The sequence below is a fragment of the Drosophila simulans genome, chromosome 2L, assembly GCF_016746395.2.
Source record: "Drosophila simulans strain w501 chromosome 2L, Prin_Dsim_3.1, whole genome shotgun sequence".
NCBI classification, from domain to species: domain Eukaryota; kingdom Metazoa; phylum Arthropoda; class Insecta; order Diptera; family Drosophilidae; genus Drosophila; species Drosophila simulans.
This window is the reverse complement of record NC_052520.2, coordinates 7,670,215-7,694,380: the sequence shown is the minus strand read 5'-3', so window position 1 is coordinate 7,694,380 and position 24,166 is coordinate 7,670,215. Positions and strand designations below refer to the sequence as shown.

The 24,166-nt window shown below is 38.5% G+C and overlaps 6 protein-coding genes and 1 non-coding gene across 12 annotated transcripts; 5 read left to right on the top strand and 2 right to left on the bottom strand.

The window, feature by feature from the left end:
- Positions 1-875: 875 nt before the first annotated feature.
- On the top strand, positions 876-6,362 carry LOC6731382 (sodium- and chloride-dependent GABA transporter 1). 2 transcript variants are annotated; one of them, XM_016178724.3, is made up of 11 exons: positions 876-1,076; positions 2,680-3,327; positions 3,973-4,104; positions 4,168-4,343; positions 4,398-4,438; positions 4,499-4,619; positions 4,677-5,016; positions 5,071-5,228; positions 5,289-5,417; positions 5,478-5,684; positions 5,752-6,362. In XM_016178724.3, exons 2-11 carry the CDS (start codon positions 2,967-2,969, stop codon positions 6,010-6,012), a joined length of 1,926 nt encoding a protein of 641 aa, XP_016024004.1. In that variant the 5' UTR covers positions 876-1,076; positions 2,680-2,966; the 3' UTR covers positions 6,013-6,362. The 2 variants fall into 2 exon arrangements, with proteins under 2 accessions (XP_016024004.1, XP_039154370.1); XM_039298436.2 differs by lacking the exon at positions 876-1,076 and having other exon boundaries at positions 2,529-3,327.
- Positions 6,363-7,218: 856 nt separating this feature from the next.
- LOC6731381 (sodium- and chloride-dependent glycine transporter 1) lies at positions 7,219-10,047 on the top strand. 2 transcript variants are annotated; one of them, XM_016178726.3, is made up of 9 exons: positions 7,221-7,601; positions 7,887-8,018; positions 8,076-8,239; positions 8,299-8,387; positions 8,472-8,941; positions 8,999-9,147; positions 9,215-9,343; positions 9,413-9,619; positions 9,681-10,047. In XM_016178726.3, the coding sequence occupies exons 1-9, from the start codon at positions 7,439-7,441 to the stop codon at positions 9,960-9,962; spliced, it is 1,785 nt and encodes a 594-aa protein (XP_016024002.1). In that variant the 5' UTR covers positions 7,221-7,438; the 3' UTR covers positions 9,963-10,047. The 2 variants fall into 2 exon arrangements, with proteins under 2 accessions (XP_016024003.1, XP_016024002.1); XM_016178727.3 differs by having other exon boundaries at positions 7,219-7,601; positions 8,472-9,147.
- A 680-nt stretch (positions 10,048-10,727) lies between these two features.
- LOC6731380 (sodium- and chloride-dependent glycine transporter 1) lies at positions 10,728-13,652 on the top strand. 3 transcript variants are annotated; one of them, XM_016178731.2, is made up of 9 exons: positions 10,728-11,083; positions 11,269-11,400; positions 11,465-11,628; positions 11,685-11,785; positions 11,837-12,306; positions 12,480-12,625; positions 12,807-12,935; positions 13,049-13,255; positions 13,318-13,652. In XM_016178731.2, the coding sequence occupies exons 1-9, from the start codon at positions 10,921-10,923 to the stop codon at positions 13,588-13,590; spliced, it is 1,785 nt and encodes a 594-aa protein (XP_016024001.1). In that variant the 5' UTR covers positions 10,728-10,920; the 3' UTR covers positions 13,591-13,652. The 3 variants fall into 3 exon arrangements, with proteins under 3 accessions (XP_016024001.1, XP_016023999.1, XP_044779840.1); XM_016178729.3 differs by having other exon boundaries at positions 10,729-11,083; positions 12,477-12,625; XM_044923905.1 differs by lacking the exons at positions 10,728-11,083; positions 11,269-11,400; positions 11,685-11,785 and having other exon boundaries at positions 11,471-11,628; positions 12,477-12,625.
- Positions 13,653-13,993: 341 nt separating this feature from the next.
- LOC6731379 (sodium- and chloride-dependent glycine transporter 1) lies at positions 13,994-18,135 on the top strand. The gene is made up of 10 exons (XM_016178732.3): positions 13,994-14,268; positions 14,418-14,549; positions 14,606-14,769; positions 14,834-14,913; positions 16,366-16,380; positions 16,452-16,906; positions 16,980-17,128; positions 17,218-17,346; positions 17,409-17,615; positions 17,682-18,135. The coding sequence occupies exons 1-10, from the start codon at positions 14,124-14,126 to the stop codon at positions 17,949-17,951; spliced, it is 1,746 nt and encodes a 581-aa protein (XP_016023997.1). The 5' UTR covers positions 13,994-14,123; the 3' UTR covers positions 17,952-18,135.
- Positions 18,136-18,579: 444 nt separating this feature from the next.
- Positions 18,580-21,193, top strand: LOC6731378 (sodium- and chloride-dependent glycine transporter 1). 2 transcript variants are annotated; one of them, XM_016178733.3, is made up of 9 exons: positions 18,580-18,776; positions 18,907-19,038; positions 19,098-19,261; positions 19,319-19,395; positions 19,501-19,955; positions 20,079-20,227; positions 20,296-20,424; positions 20,490-20,696; positions 20,750-21,193. In XM_016178733.3, exons 1-9 carry the CDS (start codon positions 18,614-18,616, stop codon positions 21,029-21,031), a joined length of 1,758 nt encoding a protein of 585 aa, XP_016023996.1. In that variant the 5' UTR covers positions 18,580-18,613; the 3' UTR covers positions 21,032-21,193. The 2 variants fall into 2 exon arrangements, with proteins under 2 accessions (XP_016023996.1, XP_044779841.1); XM_044923906.1 differs by lacking the exon at positions 20,750-21,193 and having other exon boundaries at positions 20,543-20,627.
- A 9-nt stretch (positions 21,194-21,202) lies between these two features.
- Positions 21,203-24,120, bottom strand: LOC6731376 (sodium- and chloride-dependent glycine transporter 1). Its single transcript, XM_002078494.4, has 9 exons — positions 23,943-24,120; positions 23,023-23,318; positions 22,912-22,967; positions 22,711-22,834; positions 22,320-22,653; positions 22,107-22,258; positions 21,917-22,045; positions 21,659-21,859; positions 21,203-21,599 (listed from the first exon to the last, which is right to left on the bottom strand). Exons 1-9 carry the CDS (start codon positions 24,118-24,120, stop codon positions 21,297-21,299), a joined length of 1,773 nt encoding a protein of 590 aa, XP_002078530.1. The 3' UTR covers positions 21,203-21,296.
- Trnay-gua lies at positions 23,487-23,672 on the bottom strand. The gene is made up of 2 exons: positions 23,636-23,672; positions 23,487-23,522 (listed from the first exon to the last, which is right to left on the bottom strand). It is a non-coding gene; the product is annotated as a tRNA-Tyr (tRNA).
- Positions 24,121-24,166: the final 46 nt, after the last annotated feature.

Genomic DNA, 24,166 nt, shown 5'->3' with positions numbered 1-24,166 from the left:
GTAAAATATATTATTTGCAATATTTTTCTAAGACGATTAAATGTTTTTTTCTCTGCAATGTCTTGCGATTAAATCTGCTGTATTGAACTGACTGCAATGATTTATTGTACGCCGGCGGCCAAGAGTCAAGCGTCAATCGTGTCGACAGTCTCCCCTTACTTGGAGTCCGACTCGAAAATGGCAAGAAATTTCCTACTGGGCTTCGTTTTGGCAATAGCCGGTAATTGACCGGCAAAGAGAAAATCACACAGAAGTCGCAGGGGTCAATACGAATTTGGCGTGCTCTCATGATCGTTCCTATATGCAATTTAGAAAATTGATACGACATGGGTTAAATAATTACCACTTAATTTAATGTTATAATCGAAAGCAATTTGTTGGTACAAAAAACATAGCTTAATTCGAAATCGATTTGACATACTGAATAGTTGAATAGCTTAACTGTACTGATCTTAACTGTAGTAATCTATATTAATTTTGGTAAAATATGTAGAGTTCTAAAATATAAAACACTATATAAAGATAGGATATTCATTGCTATATGTTCCAGTTAGAATAAAGAAAGGGCCTTATTATTACACATAATCTATAAAATCTGTGCATGATAGCATATTATTTTTCTTAGATTCAATATAACTTCTTTCCAACACAGAGCATATAAAAAATAAAGCAATAGCTGTTGCTCTTTCTTTCTGTCACTCTTCGCATTTCTCCCGAAGAGTAAAAGTAGCACACAGCAGCGGCTGCGATAAGAGACAGCAGCAACATCTGCAGTAACACAGCAACAGCAGCAACATCAACGGTCGCAACAGCAACACCAACAGCAACATTCGCATTCGCCTGACATTCGGCGACTATCTGGCTGTGTTTCTACTCTTCAGTTTTCAGTCGTTCGCTGGCAGACGTGCTGGCAACGTGCGTCGCAGTCGCAGCAGTTTCCGATTCGGGTTCAGATCGAGATTCGGGTTCGGATTAACACTCGCGCAGTGCCAGTTTTGCAGGGGTTTTGTGCGTGATTGGAAAACGTGTCGCCCGAACGAAATAGAAAAGTGCACTGTTTGCAGGTGCACGCAAATGTGAGTTTCAGATGGCTGAGATTACAAACGGACGATAAGGGGACATATTGAGTTTATGTGGCGCCAATATCGCTATCTATGTATGCATAGTCTTCTTGACGGGCGGAAAATTGTGAAAATGGGTTGGAACTGCGATGGGTGGGCAAGGTACTGCCCACAGACTTGGCCAACACTTGAGACGCCAACTTTTTGCGTCTTTTGAACGCAAGCAAACACACTGAGAGATAAAACACCCAAATCTATGGTCATTCAGTCAGTTTTTTAGGTATTTTATTAATGGTCCAAAGAGATCATAGACAAATTTTTAAGAATTAATTTTACAATAATTTTGTTTAATTTAAAACTGTTAAATGTTAAACCAATGTCATGGTTGTCTATGAATGCCAGACTAACATTTTTTCACTGTGCATATATTTGTTTGTGCTTTCCTCTTGGCCATTTCAAATGTTTTTTCGCAAATTTATTGCGCACACTTGAGTGTTTGTTTGTAAACATTTCGATTCGAGTAATTGGACACGTTCGCCGCATTCGGTGCACTCACTAATTTACTCATAAATGGAGCCAAACCAAATCAACAGCGTCATCGGCGTCCAATACGCGTAAACACCGAAGGCAGAAAGTGTAGAGGCAGAAAATTTTGCTTGAATTACACAATTCTCACAGCTCACAACAAAAAACAGCTGATTTTCACACACCCTTTAACACGCTCCCCGCCACCCCTCTCTTCTATTCGCTTTACTTGTTGAAATGTTTTTGGCCAGAGAAAACACGAGAGCTGACTCTTCCTCGCAGACAACGGTACGTATGAGCAATGTCAAGTATACGCTCCGTAGGCCACCGGCATTGAGAGCGGAGAGAGTGCAAGTGGGGGTGGGAAAGAGCACCATCAGCTGTCCATTGCCCCCGTTCAGCTTGCCATACGTTTAGCTTCGGTTCGTTTCTCTTCTCCTCTCTTACATTCAGTTTTATCGGCTTTGTTGTGCTTCGATGCGATTCGATTGGATTCGATTCAATACGATGGCTTTGTTTTTAAAAATACATTTTCATTTGTTTTGATTTCCCCTCCTGTTGGAATTTTCTTTGTTTGGCGATACTGATAATAGAATAGGTACGAGCTATTTAAAGGAGCACAAGAAGTAGTAGTAAAACAATTTTGTACATAATTTAATGTATTTTAAAATATGTTCTCTTGTTTTTAAATAGGCTATTATTTATTGATTGAACTAGGGAGATTTTGAAGGGGGCATTAAAGTGCAATGCACTCTGTTTATCAAGTTTAACCAAGTTTGCTTATTAATATAATTGATTCCAAAATATTTTTTTCCATTTTTACAAGTTTATTTTTGTTTAGCTTTCGCACCACTGTGCTTCGTATATAATCGTTGCACACTCAATGGCACTCACATATACGTAGAAAGACTTATATATTTAATTAAATTTGTGAGTTGTTAGGTTCTTTGTTGTTGGTGGTGCCTATAATACTGCTTCATTTGGCGTAGCTTGAGAACGGCAATCCCCATTAAATAGCATCATTTGCCGCCGAGCATCGGAGCTGATTGCTTGGCGCCCGGAGTAATCAAAATCGAGTTTAATTTCAAATAAGGTTCAAGAGTGCGGCGTGAATCCGCTGACGGCAATAGCAACTAATTAGAAGATAATCTGAAGCTCGCATTTCTACAACTTGTTCTTCGTGAAGTGACCCAGAAAAATACTGCTGAATACTAGGTCATATAGCCAAAAACAGAAAAAAAAAACCGAAGCAAAACAAAAACGGAACAAATCGGCATGAACTTGGAACAAAACGAATCTGGACAATTCTAATTGAGCCAGCAGAGTCGCGAGTGTTTGGTTTTCTCACCTGGCCAGCAACTTCTCACCTGATGACCCAACATGAAGGGCATCTGCGGTGAGCAGCTCAACAATTGCATGCTCCTGGGCGACTGTGAGAATAGTGAACATGGCACAGAGCTGCCCGGTGATTTTACCGGAGAGCCCGTGGAAACGGAGTCCGGAGGCGGAATGGGCGGTAGTCTGGCCCTAGCCGCCCGTCGAATCCGAAGCCGGCAGGTGCACAGCATGGCCGTGCGATCGGGCAGTGCGTATGATACCCTGGAGCGACCATATCGGCATGACAAATGTCGTGGTCGTTGGGCCAAATCGGCGGACTTTTACTTTGCCAGCTGCACACATGCCTTCAGTTCGCTGATCTTCTCGGAGCTCTCCACCTTTGGAATACTTCATGGCGGTTGGCGTAAGTACCATTAACAATAGCCAAGTGCACTTACAAAATGTGTACACTTAAAAAAAATGTTTATTTCATAAATATATATTCATACTAATGACAAATATTGAACAATAAAATAAAAGTAATGCGACATTCTTATTCAAGGTCAAAAAGCGTTAAATTTAAACTCTCGCATAAGAATTTCATATAATTTTTTGCAGTGCATTTGCTGACGGTTATCCCCTTTATTTGATCCCATTGCTGTTTGTTATCAATAAAATTCAATTAACTAAAGCAAAGGTTATCTGAGCTGCGTTAATGACGGCTTTTTGCGAACACTTTGAAAAATTGTTATATTTTGCGAGCGATAAGGTGAACAGCGGCGCAAAGCCCGCATAAAATCAAAACCACTGTTCCAGAATCCCTCTCATTAACCGACCTTAATTATCCACAAAACTGGTTTTTCTAATGATTTAATTGTTGGTTATCAACAAGTTACTAATTTCATATTTAAGATAAGCTCATAAGTAATGACACACTGTTCGACACGATGTGCAAGCAATAGATAATTATGATGAGTACCAGGGTTCAATAATAATTCGAATTACTCATAATATATCAACAGTGCGTTGTCTCTCATATATAGTTGATTTTTAAATTCTTTTATTATAGTTTTGTTTATAATCGCCTACCTGATGGGAATGCTATTTTACTCGCTGCCAATATTTTTGATCCAAGCCTTTTTGGGACAGTTTTCATCTTCTGGAACCATATCAGCATTTCGCGTGGCGCCCATATTTAAAGGTGAAAATCTGTTAAAATAGTTGCAAACTGTAAAATGCTTCAACTAGTGTGGCATACTTTTAGGCATTGGCTACGCCATTCTGCTCCTCAATCTGGGAACGCTCACCTATTACAGCATTGGAGCTGTGGTGCCCCTCATCTATACCGTGAATTCAATACACCCAGTGATACCCTGGATGAGTTGCAACAACAGTTGGAATACCCAGGAGTGTTCCTTGCACGAGAATTACGACGTCGATGTGAGTAGATTAGATAGTTATATATTTATTTACTTAGATAGTTTGTGTTTATAGGACTATAGGGTTGATCCTCATTCCACGGTAGAGTTTTTCAGGCAAGTCATAGTTGAAATCACATTAGATTGAGCTTAAGCATAATTTGTCTATACCCTCAGATCGACGATTGCCTCTACTGCAAAAGGTTCCACTTCCATGAGCATATCGTGGTCCATGCTCATAGGCGTTTTGTCCATTTGGCTGGTGGTTTTGGCCCTGCTGCTCAAGCCAGTTGCCTTTGTATGTATTTCATATAAACTGAAAAATATACATAATTTAACAGCCTTAATTTTTTAGATTGGGAAAGTTCTTCGATGTTCTTGCGTGCTGATGTTAGGCTTCTTCGTCGCTGTTTTCTTATACTTACTTATTCACGAGCAAGTCACGTTTGATACCCTGCATTATTATTGGATGCCCCAGTTGGATAGCTTTGACAGCATCCTGGCAACAGCTCGCACCGCCCTCCTGATGGCCGGAGGAGCCTTGGGGCCCGGTTGGGGCAGTATTATAACCTTGTCCAGCTACAACAACTTTCGTCGAGATGCCGAGAGACTGAGTATCTGGGTGTGCCTTACTCATATTACCATTGGATTAATGGGACTGCTCTGCTGCAATGTAGCCCACGATCATTTTGAGGGTATTTCAATTTCCAATTCCAAATTTCAATTTTTAAATTGCATTATTCAAACAGATCACGTGGGTATGATGCCATTACATGTGGATGAGAAGCATCATATGCAATTCCTGTATCTCTGCTTCTCCTACCTGTTTGGTCGGTTTACGACGACTCCAAATCTCTGGGCATTTCTGTTCTTTGGCATGATATTTTTATCAGAACTATGTGCCTTGGTGAGTTTTGTTATGCACCCATCTAAGAATTTTGTTTCTAATTTAATTATATTTTTTAAGATCATTCAAATGATGTCCGTTGTTACTGCCTTGTTCGATGAGTTCGAGACACTGCGTTCAAGAAGAATTCTGGTAATTTCAACGCTGATCTTTTGCCTCACAGCCTCCTCTGTATATTTTTGTACTCAGGTGAGTTTCAATTCTATCTATTTCTGAGAGCATACTATAATATATAACTATTCATTTTAGTTGGGCTTCAGTCAGCTGACTCAGCTGCCAAATTTGGCGGTGTTTACACACTTGCTTATTTCGGGAATCCTTGTGCTGATGACCACTTGGGTTTATGGACGCGTTCGTTTCCAGTGCGACTTGCAGTTTATGTTAGGCAAAACGATCTCAAGTTTCAAAATTTTCTTTATACGCTTTGCCACGCCCATTTTTCTGGGACTGTGTCTGGTGAGTAGTGGTAATATTAAATTATTTTTACATAGTTAATGACTTATATTATTGTAATTTCTTGCAGTTCCAACTTACCTATTTATTTACGCGTGATCGCATACACGACGTCCTGATTTATGTGAGTCAGGGCTTGATTCTCCTTACGGCCATGTCTTATATGGTTTACAAGGTATGCCGGACGAATGGCGATTGGCGCCAGCGATTGCAACAGTGCCTCGCACCACATGACTGGCATCCGGTGGATGCGGACAACCGGCGATTCTACGAGGAAATTATGGGCATCTCGGAGATGCTGGTTATAGATGCCAATGCCAACACCACATAGTGCCTAAATATCGAATACTCCCTAGATAAAAACTCAATACTTACAGCGTCGTCACTTGACAAATGAACTGAACTGAACTCACTTTTATTATACACCCATACACCCGGTCACATTCACACATGCAAAAACCACAATAACAAACACACGCACACTAGTATATAAATAAGCGGATCAATTGGTAATGGCGATTGTTAGTTGTTGTAACGAAGTTGTACTGATATTTTCCAAATGCTAGCTATAGAGAACAATATACTGGTGATATTTAGTAGTTTCCTACTAAAACGTTCAACAAGCTTCGGCCAAAAATATTGTTATGAACTAATAAAATTGTACCTTTTAGGCATTGAAAATGTTGAATTCTTTTTTTGAGTTTGGTTAAAGTATAAGGAAAGGACTAAAATGTATGATAAATATCATAAAACTAATTGATGTCGCACTAATTGCATACTTGCAAAAGTAATAATTTTGGAATGTTAGTTAATGAATATATGAATATATTTCTTTCTTAAAAGCATATTTTTTAAATGCATGAAAAATAATAATAATTTGAAAAAGCTTATGAGGTAATTGTTTATTATCACCTGAAACTAATCGCTAATAACAAATGGCTTTTTTTGTAGCACCGATTCATGCGGACATTAAACAAAAACAATTACTTAGACATTATCAATGCGTTATTGAAATCAACAGCAATGGGGTTTACTTGCTTTTGCATAGCTGTCTGAGTTTTTCCCCAGATTTGATAACTTTGCGGCTGTCTTGTTTGTCATCCCATTTCCCGAGAACGAGCATATCAGTTTCCAGTTCCAAAATCGAAATGAACTTGGCAATGCACGACGATAGGCGCACACAAGAGAGACAAACACAGATATAAGAGCTCTAATAATCTGAATTTAAAGCAAAATAACAATAAAGGCATTTTATGGTCGCGATTGGAAATACGCTTACAAAACTGGAAATAACAATTTAGCAATTATTTTGATAAACGAAAGCTTGAAACTATAGATAACTTGCTTAGATATATTTTCCTAACAAATCTTTATTTTGACAACAGTTCTTTTTAAAATATGCGAGCGGTTTTAAATGAATCTCGTTATGAAGATGCCCCACTTCCATAGTAATAACTGTGTGATTAAAGACCAAGTGTGCATCGCCTGCGTTAGGGCATGAGCATCTCATTCAAGAGGGATGAGCAAAACAGAGGCCTGCTGTCGGAATCGGATTCAGTTTGCCGGCATCGGTTCTACTAATTAGTCCGTCAATTTAGAGTAAAACGCTCACGGATCAGTTGCAAAAAAAAATATATATACTAATATTACCTCTGCGGAAGTGTAAAATCAGATCGTAGTTATATAGTATACTTATCTAAAAAATTTGGTTAAATCCATTCTCGCCCACATTTTGGCTGTGATATTGTGGGTTCAACATGGTGTATGAAACATCGTATGATACCGGGCTTAAACCCTTTACTCCCGATCTAAATCGAGGAAAGTGGGATAAGCCCACGGACTATATATTCGCCTGCTTTGGATTAGCCTTGAAGTTGGATGTCTTTGTGGCATCTTTTTGGATGTTCTTCGACATGGGCAGTAAGTAATGCAAGCTAGGGCTCATCCCTCTATTATATTGCTGATAAGGTTCGGATTTAGTCTAATCTGTGGAGGGGCGGTGCTCTGCTAATGATTTTTTCTTACCTACTCATTTGTCATACATACAAAACAATGACTCATTCTGTCGATATTTATTTATTTAAAGTTATAATTGTATCTCTTTATAGAGCACATGAGATAACAGTTTAAATAGTTATTTATACATCAGAATTTAAGCTTTATCTTTGAATGTATTTATTTAAATACACTATTTGCTTGCACCAGTTCTTGGAATACTGCCGTACTTTATCTATATGGCCATTTACTTGGTTCCCATCATGGTCATCCATTCCTTCATGGGTCAGTTCTCCAGCAGTGGCTTCATCTCCGCCTTTCGCCTGTCGCCTTTCTTTAAAGGTAGGTAAATAAAAAGTTTGAACAGACATTAAATATTGATTGAAATGTTATTTTTAGGCATGGGATATGTGAGTGGATTTTTGACTATCTCCATGCTCATTTACTATAGCATTTTTGCTGCGGTTCCTCTTCTGTTCATAATAAACTCATTTCGACCCACTTTACCTTGGAGCTGTGAGGGATTGAGTTCTTGGCACAATGGAAGTGCAACGCTATCCGCTGTATGAAATTTGTGTATGCTTAAATTGAATTCAAGACTCAGTACATTTTTATATTTAAGACTTGTAATAAGACACTGATCTTGGAGGACTTTTCGGAATTCAACAGATCATACCAGCTGCTCCATGTACCCTCCGTGCTATACTTTCAGTAAGTGTTCCTATTAATCATTGGATTATTAATAAATTAATAAATTGGTTTATAAATAATTTCTTTTTAACTCTATGTTTACAGAAATCACTATGATTCCATGAAACAGGATTCAGTTCCGGATTGGTACAAGGATTACGAGCTGTCTTGGCATTTTGTGGGCCTCTTCGCAATCATTTGGGCTGTGATTGCATTTATTTTTTATAAATTCTCAGAGACGGCAAAGTTTGGAAAACTTATACGCTACATGGTGATTGTGACCCTGGTGCTTCTTTTAGTGTGCTTTGTGCGATTCCTATTCCTTCCTGGAGCTCTTAACGGGCTCCACAGATATATGACTCCCACGGCAAGTGACATGGCCATGGGAGTAGCCTCCACATTTATCATGGTTCTTCATGCCTTCGGAGCTGGCTGGGGCAGTGTAATAGCCCTGTCCAGTTTCAACGGATTCAAGACTGACATCATGACGTATAGTTGGATCATTTCCTTTGGACAGATCTTCATTTACATCATGTTTGGCATGGTGTCCTTTATGCTGGAACACTACTTTAATGGTAATAGCAATTTATTGTTTTGCATTATCTTCACTGTATTGAAATTATCCTTTTCAGAACTCTCTGATGCTGAAGATAACGCACATATTTTGAGCCATTGGCTGCTATATTTGTCAAGTGCTTCCGCCTTGTCCACAATGGCATGGCCAAACCTATGGACTTTCATATACTATTCTATGCTTTTAATTGCTGCGCTAATTGTGATGGTGATGATAATCTATACAAATTATTTATATTTTTCACGCTACTAATCTTGAATTTTTGTATTTCCAGACGACGCAAATCTTCACTGTTTTGCAAAGTTTGTTTGATGAGTTTGAAATACATCGATCGAGAAAACAGGAGGTAACCTTTGGTCTAATCGGAGGCATAGCACTCTGCTCCTTTTACTTTTGCACAAATGTAAGTATTTAAGTTTGCAAAAAAAAGATATTTTATTAAGAAATATTTTAAATAATTTTCCGTTTCTAGCATGGCATTATTTTCTTTTCGGCCTTGGGTCTTGATGCCATTTTCTCACATAGTTTGCTGCACTTACTGCTCCTTTTGGTGGTTTTGTGGATCTATGGTCGTGAACGATTCCAGCGGGATATTGAGTTCATGTTGGGCCAGCCCTTTGCCTCGTGGAAGGTTTTCATACTCCGCTTTATAGCTCCAATAATTTTAGTCATTTGCCTGGTTGGTTATGGGCTTATATTTGCTTGTTGCTTTGAATAATCATATTTTTTTAACTAACTAGCTCGCGGGAATTGGTCTATCCATATCCGAGCACTCTTATTCCACGGCAGTGGTCTTTGTGATGTCGATTGTTCTCGTGGTTTTGCCCATTCTGGCCATTCCTGGGTACGGATTTTACTACCTCTACCAGAGCACAGGCACCTTTTGCGAACGCTTCAGACGCACCTGCCGACCCACCGATTGGTATCCGGTTGAGATGGAGCACCGCCAGCAGTACGAGGAAGCTGTGGACAATACCGAGATGACCCACCAGCTGTTCGAGGTTACTGAGGAAGTCAACTAGTTACTGATGCACTTAGAAATGTACTGAACATAAATATATGAGTAATTTTAATGCGTATTTAAAGAAGGTATGCATATATACACAATTTTTCTTGGAATATCATATGGTAATAGGTGGAAAAAACTAAGCTTGTTGCACTATGATTATAACAATTTGCTTTACAGCGGTTATCTCACCTGAATCGATCAGGTTCCCACGTGTGACTGTCCATAAAAACGTAGATATCTCGGAAACTTAAATAAAGTTGAGCTTAAAAAATCTGTGACGGCCACAATCATTTTGCTTGCATAGTTTGTCTATCGAGAGAGAGGGAGCTTTTAAACACGTGCAATTATTAAAGTAGTTATTGATTAATTATGGTTATAAGCAAAACACTTTTATTGACGTCATGGTAGTGTATAGAAATGCCTTTTAATTTCAGAAAGCCATTTCGGTGACTCACTACTTTTGAGAGCGGGGTGTTTTTTAAGCGTTAAAACTAATATGTATTATATTACAATTTGTTTCAACTTGTCCAAATTAATTTGTATTATATTACTTTAAATTATTAGGGGACTTTTTACTGCCTGATTGGAATTCTCCACACACTGTATTACAATACTAAGCCGACTATTTATTCAAAAAAAATAGTTCGAATTAAATGGCACTGGTGCTTTACATTATTTATTTAGCGCGCATTTGATGGCCGAGTTAGTGTGAATGGTCCGGGATAGGGTATGAGCATCTCAGTCCATTGGGATCAGCTACACTGCGGTTTATCAGCGGAATCGGATTCAGTTCGTCCGCATCGCTGCTACTAATTAGTTCGCCAATTTAAAACGCTCGCGAAATATTCGTTGTTTGCCAGAGCTTTTAATGATAAGTACCTCCATCGGCGTGTGAAATTGGATAGAGTTCTTTTTACACAAAAGTTTTCAAATCCCTCACAAATTTTACCGGGTTATATTAACGTAACAAAATGATATATGAAACATCGTATGATAGTGGGCACAAACCCTTTTCCCCCGACCTGAAGAGAGGAAAGTGGGATAAGCCCACTGACTATATATTCGCCTGCTTTGGATTAGCCCTTAAACTGGATATATTCGTGGCCTCGTATTGGTTCTTCTTCGATATGGGCAGTAAGTATTAAAAACAGATACTTTTAGCTACACATTGGTATCTATACTATGTGCAATATAGTGCAAATATGCACCAAGGTTAGACTATGCATTTTAGGGGCGTTGATTGCAACATGTGAATTTCCTAAGCTCTGATCAGATAAGAGTTATAAATATAATTTAATTAATATAAATGCATTCCTTAGTTTTTGGGATGCTGCCGTACCTAGTTTATATGGTGATATATTTGGTTCCAATCATGGTCATTCATTCCTTCATGGGTCAGTTCTCCAGCAGTGGGTTCATCTCCGCCTTCCGGCTGTCACCGTTTTTTAAAGGTATGTTAAAGGGTGAAAACTAAATAATATAAAACTGGCTGAATTTTTATTTTGTATTGTATAGGAATGGGATATGTAAGCGTTTTCCTGACCATCGCCATGTTGATTTACTACAGCATCTTTGCTGCAGTTCCTCTGCTCTTCATGATCAACTCCTTCCGACCTACTTTGCCATGGAGTTGTGAAGGTTTTAAGTTGTGGTACAATGAATCGGATGGAAGAAAGACAGTAAGAAAATAACCACATATACTAAAGTAATAAAGGCAACTTGCTTTGCCTTCTAGACATGTAATATGACAATCAGTGAGGATCTTACGGATATCTCCGATAACAACACGCATTTTCACAGAATACTGTTTCATGTACCTTCCGTACTCTACTTTCTGTAAGTAGGAGGTGTTATGAAGATGATCGATTAAAATTCTATTTATTTCAGAAACCACTTTGAAAGCGTCCAAGGGGAATATTATACAGATTTGGGTCAAGAATCTGAGCTATCCTGGCGATTTGTGAGCCTCTTTTTACTAGTTTGGGCAATGGTTGCCTTCATTTTTTATAAATTCTCGGAGACGGCGAAGTTTGGGAAATTTCTACGTTACATGGTTATTGGGACACTGATTCTTCTCTTGTTGTGCTTTGGGCGCTTTCTTTTTCTTCCAGGAGCCCTTTTGGGGCTAAAGAAATATGTGACGCCGAGTCAAGAGGAAATGGCCATGGGAATTGGCTCCACATTTATAATGGTTCTTCATGCATTCGGAGCAGGTTGGGGCAGTGTAATAGCCCTGTCCAGTTTCAACGGATTCAAGACTGACATCATGTCGTATAGTTGGATTATTTCCTTCGGACAGATTTTTATTTTTACAATGTTCGGATTGGTTTCCTTTATGCTGGAGCACTACTACAATGGTAAGCACAATATTAATTGTTAAATTCATTGAAATCAGTACTAATATAAATATCAAAAAAATTGCATCTATAGTTTCGGTCCAGGAACGTTATGTACAAGAGAGTTTTCTCATATAAAGGTTTACAATTCCACTAACTATCATACCTTAATGGTAACGTTTGTCTTTCAGAAGGCATAGAAGGTTCTTTCGACTTACAAGTATTGACCCATTGGACTCTGTTTTTGTCCAGTGCTACCGCATTGTCTTCTTTGGGTTGGCCGAACCTGTGGACCTTTATATACTATACAATGTTGTTGATGGCTGCTCTTATTGTGATAGTAAGTATATTTTTTCTGAAGAATATATAGTTAATTACCGAAAAGAACAAGGAGTATGTGTTTATTAAGAATTAGATTTCCTTGTGAGAAAAAAGTGTTTGTTATTTTTTAAGGTTCTAAAAAATTACAACACACTCTGAACATATGTATTTATGTATATGTATTTTTGTTTTTTTTTTAGACGACGCAAATCTTTACTGTACTGCAAAGTTTGTTTGATGAGTTTGAAATACTCAGAGTGAGGAAACAAGAGGTAACCTTTGGCCTAATTGGAGGTATTGCAGTCTGCTCCTTTTACTTTTGCACAAATGTAAGTATCTGGATTAGGAAATATTATCAGCAATATCAGAAATATTTTATAAAAGGCTTAAATTTAATTTCGGATTTAATTCCATGGCTAATTGTATCTTTCTATTTTTTTAGCATGGTATTACTTTCTTTGCGGCCTTGGGGCTTGATGCCATTTTTTCACATAGTTTGCTGCACTTACTGCTCCTTTTGGTGGTTTTGTGGATCTATGGTCGTGAACGATTCCAGCGGGATATTGAGTTCATGTTGGGCCAGCCCTTTGCCTCCTGGAAGATTTTTATACTCCGCTTTATAGCACCAATAATTTTAATTTTGTGTCTGGTAGGGTATATATTGTTTTAGTGGCTTGTATTTTAAAATGTCTTCCTTTTTTGCTATATTAGGTATTAGGAATATTTGTGTGCTACATGGAGCACTCTTATACCTCACCAATCGTCCTCGGAATATCTATCGTACTAGTGATTTTACCCATGATGGCCATTCCTGGTTATGGAATCTACTACATATACCGGAGCACTGGATCCTTTTGCGAACGCTTCAAACGCACCTGCCGACCCACCGATTGGTATCCGGTTGAGATGGAGCACCGCCAGCAGTACGAGGAAGCTGTTAGCAATACGGATATGACCCAACAGCTGACCGCCGTGCCAAACTGAGTTTTTGCATCACGAGTAACTCCTTCATTTTGCTGAATAAACAATAGTGCTTTTTAATTATACTTAAATGTTTTCAAATACTAAGAGAATGTCCTGCCTTACAGGCAATTTTTCAAATTGTAAATGGAAATAACGAGTGATTCTGATTAAGAATATATATTACCTTACGCTTACGCGTTTTAATACTTTTTAATAATTACATAGTTTTCAACGAAGCTATCAATCTAGCAAAGTAAGGGGGTAAACTTTGCTAGTAACGGCTGTTAATACTTTTAACTGCTAACAAGTTTTATAGCTATGCAAATGTTCAGTGTCTACAACTACAAATCGACGCGATAATGGCTGCTTATCAATTCAATACGATGAGCTAAAAACGACCTGCAGTAGGAAGCCGATTCAGTTAGTCTGCATCGGTTGTAGACAGCAGTGCCTCATTTTGATTTTATAACGCTTCCGTCAATCCAGTATATACTAAGTACAATAATCCACGTGCGAAAGAAAGTCGAAATTCAACTAAGCATTTCACTTTCAACATGGCCTACGCTTCTAAGCCCTTTTCTCCCGACCTTAATCGCGGAAATTGGGAAAAACCGACGGACTATATTTTTGCCTGTTTTGGATTAGCCCTGAAACTAGATATTTTTGTGGCCTCGTATTATTTCTTTTTTAATATGGGCAGTAAGTAAGCCAAACATTTGCAGTTTTAACAATTATCTGTCAACATTAAAGGGCAAATGTGCAAATAGTTTGCCTAATCTTATTGGGGGCGTTTGGGTGCATTCCCCCAGAGATTAAATAATCTTGAATATTTGATTCACACTTTATAGTTTTTGGAATGGTGCCGTACCTCATATATATGGTTATCTTCTTGGTTCCAATCATGGTCATCCATTCCTACATGGGTCAGTTCTCCAGCAGTGGGTTCATTTCCGCATTTCGCCTGTCTCCTGTTTGTAAAGGTACGTGTTCAAGAACCTTCGACAAAAACTTTAATTTCTTGAATATACTCTTTTAGGCATGGGTTATGTTAGCCTTATCTTGACTATCACGCTTCTAATTTACTACGCCATTTTTGCTGCCGTACCGCTTCTCTTCATGCTTAACTCCTTTCGACCCACTTTACCTTGGAGTTGTGAAGCCTTCAAGTCTTGGGAGAATGACACTATTGTGAAATTGAGTGTATGACATATAAATATAACACATATCCAATATAACGTAAACATGATGCACTTTTTCTTTATAGATATGTAATGTGATAATAGCTGAGCATGTTGCAAAAGAGTCCGAAAACGAGACATACATATCAGCAATTTATGTTCCATCCATTGCACTATGGTCCAGAATTCGTTTTTTTTGGCATAAAGTCTAAATTTTTATGTCAATATATCGTCCTCTAGCAATTATTTTCTAATAGAAAATTGATCATATAAATAAAAACCAAAAACAAAATTGACCGAAAGCTTCACTAAATCGTTTTATAAGCTTTTAAAGTTGAAGTGTTAAAAAGCCGATTGAGAGAATGCAATTTCCGAAAAATTACTTGCTTACTTTTGCATGTGGTATGATCGTTAATACGCATCCATAAATTATAGTAAAATATGGAAAATAAATGCCAAGGTATGATGTTTTTAACGTATGTAGGTAATATATGTGAAGTTGTACTGTTTTTATGTTGTGTGACATCCAATTTATGTGTATTTTTACAGAAAATTCTAACGTGTCCCCTGTGTTTCGTGGAGTATAACTAATTTTCTGACAATTTCTGACAAAAGTTAAAAACGTCAGTTTGTACCTTTAACTATTGTCTTTCACGGTAAAGTAATATCTTTTGCCCATTTTTGCTCGTTTTCTTAAAAATTTGATTTTATATAGGCAATTTCGAGTTCAGACATAGCGACCTCCTGTACATTTGGAGGCGTAACAATAGGCAAATAAGTTATGTTTCAGATAACGTTTATTCCGCAATCAACAACAATAATCAGGAATCGAAACAGACAGAAGATATTGACAAAAAATAGTAAATTTTGAATTATTTATTAAAAAAAAACTGCCCGAGTGAAACAGACAACTAGACCGATTTATTTCCAAACATACCAAGTGGATGGCGTCAAAGATAACAATTCTTGTTAGAGATTTTGAAAACTCCAAGACACCAAAGCAAATGGGACGCCGAAACTTATCTTACCAAAATGCAGGAGAAGATTAAAAAGGAAACTGAAAATGCGAGTGAAGCCTGGAATAAACTTTACAAAAGGGACCGACTATCACATGCAAGGAAAAATAGTCGGATCAATAGGATGAGTGATATTTTCCACAGAGCGATTGATTCCTCGGACCCACTATTATCAACAATTTGTTTAAAAGAAAGAGAGAAAAAATAGGAAAAACCACTTCCAAAGGCAGTAATAAGTCTTTTGGAAATACAGTCTAATTTTAAACCTGATCCATGAGACAAAATATTGGATTCACAATCTGATTCTGATTCGAGTTCAGATTCGGGAATTTAAAATGTAGAACTAGAAAAAGAAGAGGGCGATTATTTTTAAAACAACAATTTTAAATTTATTTTAATAAAAAAAAAAAAAAAAATGATATTTCGTTGACTCCTGAGTCATACCAGTAGTTAATATGGGAGGCAAGAGAGGGCGTGGTCGCACAGACTTCAAATTTTCTGTGCAAACTATTTGTGATTTAACAACAAAATGTACAAAGTTTCAAGTCTGTAGCTCAATTTTTAGACTTTATGCCAAAAAAATCGAATTCTGGACCACAGTGCATTGTCTACTTTCAGTAAGTATAACACCATTTAATTTATAACGCATCCAAGTTGCTATATCTTCTAAATTTATTTATTTTCGCAGAAGCCATTTTGAAAGTTTTGAAAATGATATTGGCGACTACGATATTTCATGGCATTTATCGGGCCTGTTCGCTTTAGTTTGGGCTATGATTGCATTCATATTTTACAAATTCTCGGAGCCGGCAAAGTTTGGAAAGTGCATTCGTTACATGGTTATTGGGACCGTCGCTCTACTTTTAGTGTGCTTTGTTCGCTTTCTATTTCTTCCAGGAGCGCATTTGGGTCTTAAAAACTATATGACTCCATCTATAGAGGAATTTGTGGTGGGGATTTCTTCGACATTTATAATGGCACTACAAGCGTTTGGAGCTGGCTGGGGCAGTGTAATAGCCCTGTCCAGTTTCAATGGATTCAAGACCAACATAATGTCATATAGTTGGATTATTTCCTTCGGACAGATCTTCATTTATATCATGTTTGGCATGGTTTCCTTTATGCTGGGACACTACTTAAAGGGTAGAGTCAAATCACTATTTAGGAAATGCAATTGTAGTGATAGATACATTTTTACTATTATTTTTCAATTTAGGATTCACCGAGCCTTCGTTCGAAGCGCATGTGATTAGCGATTGGATGCTGTTCTTGGCCACTGCGTCAGCGTTGTCCTCATTGGGTTGGCCAAATCTGTGGACTTTTATTTACTATACCATGCTACTGATGGCTGCTCTTATTGTAATCGTAAGTATTTGGCTTTGTTTTTACCTAATACCCAATCTTTATACTGATTAAAACTATTGTTTCTATTTTGAAATATGTATATATTGCAGACAACACAAATATTCACAATCTTGCAAAGTTTGTTTGACGAGTTCGAACAGCTTAGAGCCAAAAAACAAGAGGTGACCTTTGGCCTGATTGGTGGCCTAGCCGTCTGCTCTCTTTTCTTATGTACAAAAGTAAGTTATTGGCTTATTAACAAAAATCCGTTAAGAAAACAACCTTTGCTTGTTTTTTACAGCATGGTGTTGTTTATTTTGCGACTCTATCGATCGATGCTATTTTCTCACAAACACTGCTGCATTTGCTGCTTCTTTTGGTGATTTTGTGGATCTATGGACGGGAACGATTCCAGAGGGATATTAAGTTCATGCTGGGCCAGCCCTTTGCCTCCTGGAAGATTTTTATACTCCGTTACGTAGCTCCGCCAGCTTTAGTGATATGTTTGGTTTGTTATGAGTTGGAAATTGTTTACACTTTTAAAAAACGGTTGAGCTCGTTCTATCCATTTTAGGTTTTGGAAATTGAAATGTGCTTAGAAGAACACTCTTATGCCTCGGCTGTTATCCACGTTATGGCCATTATGCTATTGGGTTTACCCATTCTGGCAATACCTGGCTATGGAATTTACTACTTTCATCAGAGACCTGGCAGCTTATCCGCGCTCTTTAGAGCCACCGATTGGTATCCGGTTGAGATGGAGTACCGGCAGCAGTACGGTGAACTTGTCCAGCATTCCGATATGACCCACCAACTTTTCGATGGCACCGAGGAGGTTAACTAAACAATACTCTAGTAGTACATTATATCTGAAATAGAAAAACATATTTTTTATTGTAAAAATATATCATAGATCCTTTAAATGGATCCATTGGCTTAATCGAGTTCCTTAAAGGGTTTTCCTTACTTCATACTCTTAATGTTTAAAAACATTATTGTAAATAATTAAATAAAATTGCTGTAATTCAGATCCGATTGTCCTGCGAAATTAAGTCCAACAAGAATATACATTTTATCAGTAATCTTATGAGTATAAGGGAACATGAATAAGTTTTTAGTATGTTACTGGAGGCCAGTAATGCATCTCATCCGAAAACCTTCTCAGTCCGGAACACAAGCTCAAACAGCCCAGTCAAATCAGTTCAGTCCGCTATATAAATCTAGATTTATATAGCCGATGACAATGTGTGCACTTTTATATTGTGTTCAAATTTCGAGAGAGCGTACGCGAAGAACTATTCCGAAGTCGCACGAAAGTTGATAGAGTGCATTTGTCGGCGAAGCGCCAGTAGAGACCCGTGTTGATTTATATGATCAATTAAATAATATACATTTTAATATTTTATATTATTCCCCTTTGTGCTGCAATCTCGCACGTGCCGAGTAGAAAAGAGATTCAAGAATCCCCGTCGGATTCATTCATCGGTGTGAAATCGTGGAGGCAACATGGTTTATGAAACGTCATATGCTTCTGCGACGAAGCCTTTTTCTCCGGATCCTAAGCGAGGGAAATGGGAAAAACCCACAGACTACATATTTGCCTGCTTCGGATTGGCATTAAAGTTGGATATCTTCGAGATCTCGTACTGGTTCTTTTTCAATATCGGCTGTAAGTAATAAAAATGCAGCAGTGCTTTATAAATTTATGGGCGTTTCGGTGAAAGTGCAATTCTCATGACTAACTTGAAAAATAGAAAAGCCGCAACTATAAATATTTTCTTAATCATTTATTATTTCAGTTGTTGGTATGCTGCCGTATTTTTTGTATATGGTGATCTACTTGGTACCAATCCTGGTCGTTCATTCCTTCATGGGACAGTTCTCCAGCAGTGGTTTCATCGCCGCCTTTCGACTGGCTCCTCTTTTTAAGGGTATCATAAAAAAAAAAACAAGAGTTTTCAATTTCACTTAAATTAAACCTCAAACTTAGGCATGGGCTATGTTAGCGTTTTTCTGACCTTTAGCACGCTAATTTACTACAGCATGTTTGTTGCCATTCCACTGCTCTTCATCATTAATTCTTTTCGACCCACTTTGCCTTGGAGTTGCGAAGGACTAAAGTCGTGGCACAATCGAACTGATGAATATCCAACAGTAAGAATTTGTGCAAATTTTAACTGGCAAATCAAATTATTTTTCCGGTAATTACAGCTTTGTCATCCGTCAATATACAAACAGCACAAAAACTTCACATTAGGTGTTGAACCACCATCGCGTATTTATTTTAAGTAAGTATAAAATATAATATATATAGTTACCAGAATTCTTGGAAAGAAAGTATAATGCCAATTTATGAGTCTTTTTATTAATTATTAGTTTTTATATGTCTACAGTTATCTTCGTCAGGATTATTTTAACGCGAATGAAAGGTTCGACCTATCACGTCCTTTACTCGGCCTGTTTACTCTAGCTTGGGCCTTAGTTGCACTAATTTTTTACAATTTCTCGGAGCCGGCAAAGTTTGGAAAGTGTATTCGTTACATGGTTATTGCGACCATGGTTCTAGTTGTAGTGTGCTTCGTACGCTTCCTATATCTTCCAGGATCCCATACGCTACTGTGGAGGTATATAACTCCGAATACAAATGATTTTTCAGAGGGAGTTTATTCGACTTTTATAATGGCTCTACAAGCGTTTGGAGCTGGCTGGGGCAGTGTAATAGCCCTGTCCAGTTTCAACGGATTTAAGACAGACATCATGTCGTATAGTTGGATTATTTCGTTCGGTCAGATCTTCATTTACATTATGTTTGGCTTGGTTTCCTTTATGTTGGAACAATATTATACAGGCAAGGCTGATTTATTACTTTTCCATCATATTAGTAATTTTTAACTTAAACAAAATATTTATATGTGCTTCATACTATATTTTGAAAGTACTCGTACTAACAATATTCAATTTACATTTTCAGATATAAGCGATAACATTGTTTTCCACAAAATAATGAGTTTTTGGTTGCTGTTCTTGTCTAGTGCAAGTGCCTTAAACACTTTGAGTTGGCCGAACTTATGGACCTTTATTTACTATTCTATGTTGCTAATGGCTTCTCTGACTGTCATTGTACGTACTAAGTACTTTCTGTTTATTTACTATTATTCAAATTTACATATTTTTTAATAATTTTGCAGACAACTCAACTCTTTACAGTCTTGCAAAGTTTATTTGACGAGTTTGAAACGCTTAAAGAAAGAAAACAGAAAGTTACTTTTGGCACAATTTTTGGTCTTGCAATCTGTTCTTTTTTCTTTTGCACCGAAGTAAGTATTTAATATAAAAAAAATTTCATAGAGGCCGAACAACTTTAAATTTCTTTATATCTTAGCATGGTAGCTTTTACTTCGCCATTTTGGGTGTTGATATCATTTTTGCACACAGTTTGCTGCACTTACTGCTACTTTTGGTTGTCTTATGGATCTATGGCCAAAAACGCTTCCAGCGGGATATTGAGTTCATGTTGGGCCAGCCCTTTGCCTCCTGGAAAGTTTTTATACTCCGCTATACAGCTCCAATAGTATTTGTGATATGTCTGGTTTGTTATGAACTTCAATTTTATAGAACTTTAATTAATGCTTTTCCTATTAGATATTGGGCATAATCGAGTGCATACGAGGTCACTCCTTTTTTATGGAAGTGTTCCTTGTATTGGGCATTATACTTGTAGTGTTACCCTTTTTGGCAATACCTGGTTATGGATATTACTACCTAAAACAGAGTCCTGGCACCTTTTTGGAGCGTCTAAAACGCTCCTGCCGACCCACAGATTGGTATCCAGTTGAGATGAAACATCGCCAGCATTACGGGGATCTCGTCGGAAACATTGAGATGACAGACCATCTTTGTAATGGTACCGAAGAGGAGAACTAGAGGAAATATTAATTAATGCATATATAATTATTATATTTGAACAAAAGTAAAACTCTTTGGAACTTCATTTATATTTTGGATTCCACATATATTAACTTAAATGTTCAAATCTTGATGATTTCAAGTATCCGCACTATTTACCATAATTACCATAAATAGACTATTGTATTATTTATTTGTACCCTTGTTCCAAAATATTTAATCTTTATGCGTAAAAATTTTGTAAATTGGTTACAAATAAAAAAATGTACGTATACATATTAATCTACTTCGAGCTCTCCATGTCCGTGTCAGACATAAATCCAGGCATTCGACGTTGCCTCCGGAAGGCCTCGTATTCCGCCCGATCTTGCGGATCAGCAGGTGTCCAGTCCAAAGGCTTGAGGCGTTTCTTCAGGCTATCACATAGTGTGGCCCGCTTACGGATCATGATATAGAATATGTAGAGCGGTATCCACATAACTGATGTTACACAACTGGCCCAGCCGATTATAATGGCCCACTGGGGATACGGGATGTTGTTATAGGTGATTGTCCTTATGAATACAATGCTAGTTATAAGAATAAACTGAATGTCTCTCATTAGGCTCATATCGTCGGTCAAAAACGGAAGTGAAAGCTTCTTACAATTATAATGACAGGTGTGACGACCTGCCACACGATTCTCCAATATAGACTTGGCCGTTTTCCTAGCATAAACTCGACATCTAACATGAAATTTTTGATGCCATAAATCCAGGCGACCATAATAATCTCCACCAGGCAAATGACAATAACGGCTATAGCCGAGGAGTACCAGTCAAACAGCTGAAGTATAAACATGCCGCCCTGAAATTAGTGAATAGAAAATTAGTAGAGGACACATACATATCTGGTACTACTCACATTTGTGCACATTATGGATGAGAGTCCGAGAAAGATTAGGCACGAAATGAGCGTCAGTTTGCACTTGTGATTTCTCACCCAATACCACTCATCCAATATCGATGACATGATGGCCTCCAGTTGCACAAACTTCGCATGGAAACAGTAGTTAGCTGAATTTCATGATATTTCCGAAACACTTTCAACTTACCACACTATCGATGCCCAGCAAAAAGAGCATAAAGAAAAACATGAGCGCCCAGAGCTGCGGGACAGGCAGCAAGGCAATGGCCTCCGGATACGTGACGAAGGCCAGTCCAGCTCCTCCGGTGGCCACCGATTCCACGGGTATGCCCGATTTTTCTATAAATTAACGACCGCTTAAACAAATGCAACTGTGAGCAAACGAACAAAAAATTCTTACCCGAGAGAAACCCCAACACGGAGAAGACCACAAATCCGGCCAATAAGCTGGTGAACACATTGATCGATACTATGAGAACCGAGTCGCACTTGGCGTTATTTCGAAAGTTGCTGAAACTGGCCATGTTGACGATACCACCCCAGCCGGGACCAATGCCAAAGAACATCTGGACGGCGGCATCGGCCCAGACTTTGAGGTCCAGCAAGCGGTGCCACTCCGGATACAGGTAGAACTGTATGCCTTTCCAGGCTCCGGGCAAAGTGGCTCCTCTAATGAGCAGAATGAAGAGCAGCAAGTATGGGAAGGGGACTGTAAAGTACACAACCTTGCCAACCTGAATTTCATGGGTTAGAGCATTATAGTTCCCATAACATGGTTTGAAAAAACATACCGACTTAATTCCTCGCATTAGGCAGAAGTAAATAAGAATCCAGGTGATTATCAGGGCAGTTAATTGTTCCCATACCATGCCACCCAAATCAGAGATGTCTGTTGAGATTCTAAGTACTTCCAAGCTGCAAAAGGAGATTTTAAAATATATAAAATATATTAATTGCCAATGGAATGAAATTCATACTACGATGGCACTTACTGGAAGAATTCATCGGCGGAAGTTTTGAACACGTCACTACTATTTTGGTTCCCCATCTAAGAACCGAAAATACTGATTTATATGGATACTTATTGTAATAAATTAGCTCACGTCAGACGCGGTAACACAATCGTCGGTATTCCATGAATTGGAACAGTCCTCCCAGGGCACCTTCTTGAAGAAGCAGTAGAAGATCATCCGAATGGGATACGATATGATCACCGAGTAGTAGCACACGCAGTAGGCATTGACCACCACCTGAGCGATTCCCGTTCCCTTCAGCAGAGGCGTCATGCGAAACATGCCAGTGCATCCGGTGCTCGAGAACTGACCGATCAGAATTTCCATATAAAACAGGGGTACGCCGGCTAAAATAACCATCAACAGGTACGGGATCAAAAAGGCGGCTAAAAATAAGGAGGAAAATCATGTATCATGTAAAAAGCGATTTTCACTAAAATGTATCTGCATTTCATTAAATGTATCTTTCTAAACGATTTACCGGCTTTCAGATAAACAGGGATGCAAAAGAGAAAGAAACCGACTGAGAAAAAGGAAGTGACCCCAAAATAATATCCTTCGAGCCGGATTTGAACCAGCGACCTATGGATTTCAACATATCGCGATTCAGTAACTGATGATACAAGAGCAAGCGCTATCTGGGGCCATGGTATTGTTTGGCCCAGAGTCCTGCCTCTGCTCGCATCACCAAGCCTCGGAAACTCTACAGTCCACCGCTCTACCAACTGAGCTATCGAAGGCGTCGCTGTTCGGTCGGCCAAATGGCCCCCATGTGTGCTGGAGCTTTGCCAGCTTTCACTCGAAAGCTAAAGCCTAAAAATAAACATTGCCACTCAGTGCAGCACTCTCGTTCGGTGATGACGTCAGTGCTGCGCTATTTCGGGAGCGGCCAGAGCTTGAGCTCACCCATCGTTTTTCTGGACGATGGGTGGGTGGGTCTTGGTTCAGTTGGCTCGGTTAGCTCGAGTGAGGGAACAGGTGGCCAGGTGGGCGAATTGATGGTGACTTACCGCCGCCACTGCGGTAGCAGAGATACGGAAATCGCCACACATTGCCAATGCCAATGGCATATCCAAGGAGCGAGAGGATGAACTCCGACTTGCTCTTCCATTGGCCGCGGTTCTCGTCCCGCTCTATGCGCTTATCTTTACGCGGAGCATTCGTTGTCGGGGGCTGATTATTCGCCATTGTGTCACTAAAGCCTGAACTTCGAATTTACCATACTGAACAACAA

Bases quoted from the DNA above. Each gene is read 5' to 3' on its own strand.
- LOC6731382 (XM_016178724.3), top strand. From the start codon at position 2,967: ATGAAGGGCATCTGCGGTGAGCAGCTCAACAATTGCATGCTCCTGGGC. The intron at 3,328-3,972 runs GTAAGTACCATT...CTTTTATTATAG, and splicing joins AATACTTCATGGCGGTTGGC to TTTTGTTTATAATCGCCTAC. The intron at 4,344-4,397 runs GTGAGTAGATTA...TTGTGTTTATAG, and splicing joins ACGAGAATTACGACGTCGAT to GACTATAGGGTTGATCCTCA.
- LOC6731381 (XM_016178727.3), top strand. From the start codon at position 7,439: ATGGTGTATGAAACATCGTATGATACCGGGCTTAAACCCTTTACTCCC. The intron at 8,019-8,075 runs GTAGGTAAATAA...TGTTATTTTTAG, and splicing joins CCTGTCGCCTTTCTTTAAAG to GCATGGGATATGTGAGTGGA. The intron at 8,240-8,298 runs GTATGAAATTTG...TTTATATTTAAG, and splicing joins GAAGTGCAACGCTATCCGCT to ACTTGTAATAAGACACTGAT.
- LOC6731380 (XM_016178729.3), top strand. From the start codon at position 10,921: ATGATATATGAAACATCGTATGATAGTGGGCACAAACCCTTTTCCCCC. The intron at 11,629-11,684 runs GTAAGAAAATAA...TTTGCCTTCTAG, and splicing joins AATCGGATGGAAGAAAGACA to ACATGTAATATGACAATCAG. The intron at 12,307-12,476 runs GTAAGCACAATA...TTTGTCTTTCAG, and splicing joins GCTGGAGCACTACTACAATG to AAGGCATAGAAGGTTCTTTC.
- LOC6731379 (XM_016178732.3), top strand. From the start codon at position 14,124: ATGGCCTACGCTTCTAAGCCCTTTTCTCCCGACCTTAATCGCGGAAAT. The intron at 17,347-17,408 runs GTAAGTTATTGG...TGTTTTTTACAG, and splicing joins CTCTTTTCTTATGTACAAAA to CATGGTGTTGTTTATTTTGC. The intron at 17,616-17,681 runs GTTTGTTATGAG...TATCCATTTTAG, and splicing joins CAGCTTTAGTGATATGTTTG to GTTTTGGAAATTGAAATGTG.
- LOC6731378 (XM_016178733.3), top strand. From the start codon at position 18,614: ATGGTTTATGAAACGTCATATGCTTCTGCGACGAAGCCTTTTTCTCCG. The intron at 19,262-19,318 runs GTAAGAATTTGT...CGGTAATTACAG, and splicing joins GAACTGATGAATATCCAACA to CTTTGTCATCCGTCAATATA. The intron at 20,425-20,489 runs GTAAGTATTTAA...TTTATATCTTAG, and splicing joins CTTTTTTCTTTTGCACCGAA to CATGGTAGCTTTTACTTCGC.
- LOC6731376 (XM_002078494.4), bottom strand. From the start codon at position 24,120: ATGGCGAATAATCAGCCCCCGACAACGAATGCTCCGCGTAAAGATAAG. The intron at 22,259-22,319 runs GTAAGAATTTTT...GTTAATTTATAG, and splicing joins CGTGTTGGGGTTTCTCTCGG to AAAAATCGGGCATACCCGTG. The intron at 21,860-21,916 runs GTGAGTAGTACC...CACTAATTTCAG, and splicing joins CATCCATAATGTGCACAAAT to GGCGGCATGTTTATACTTCA.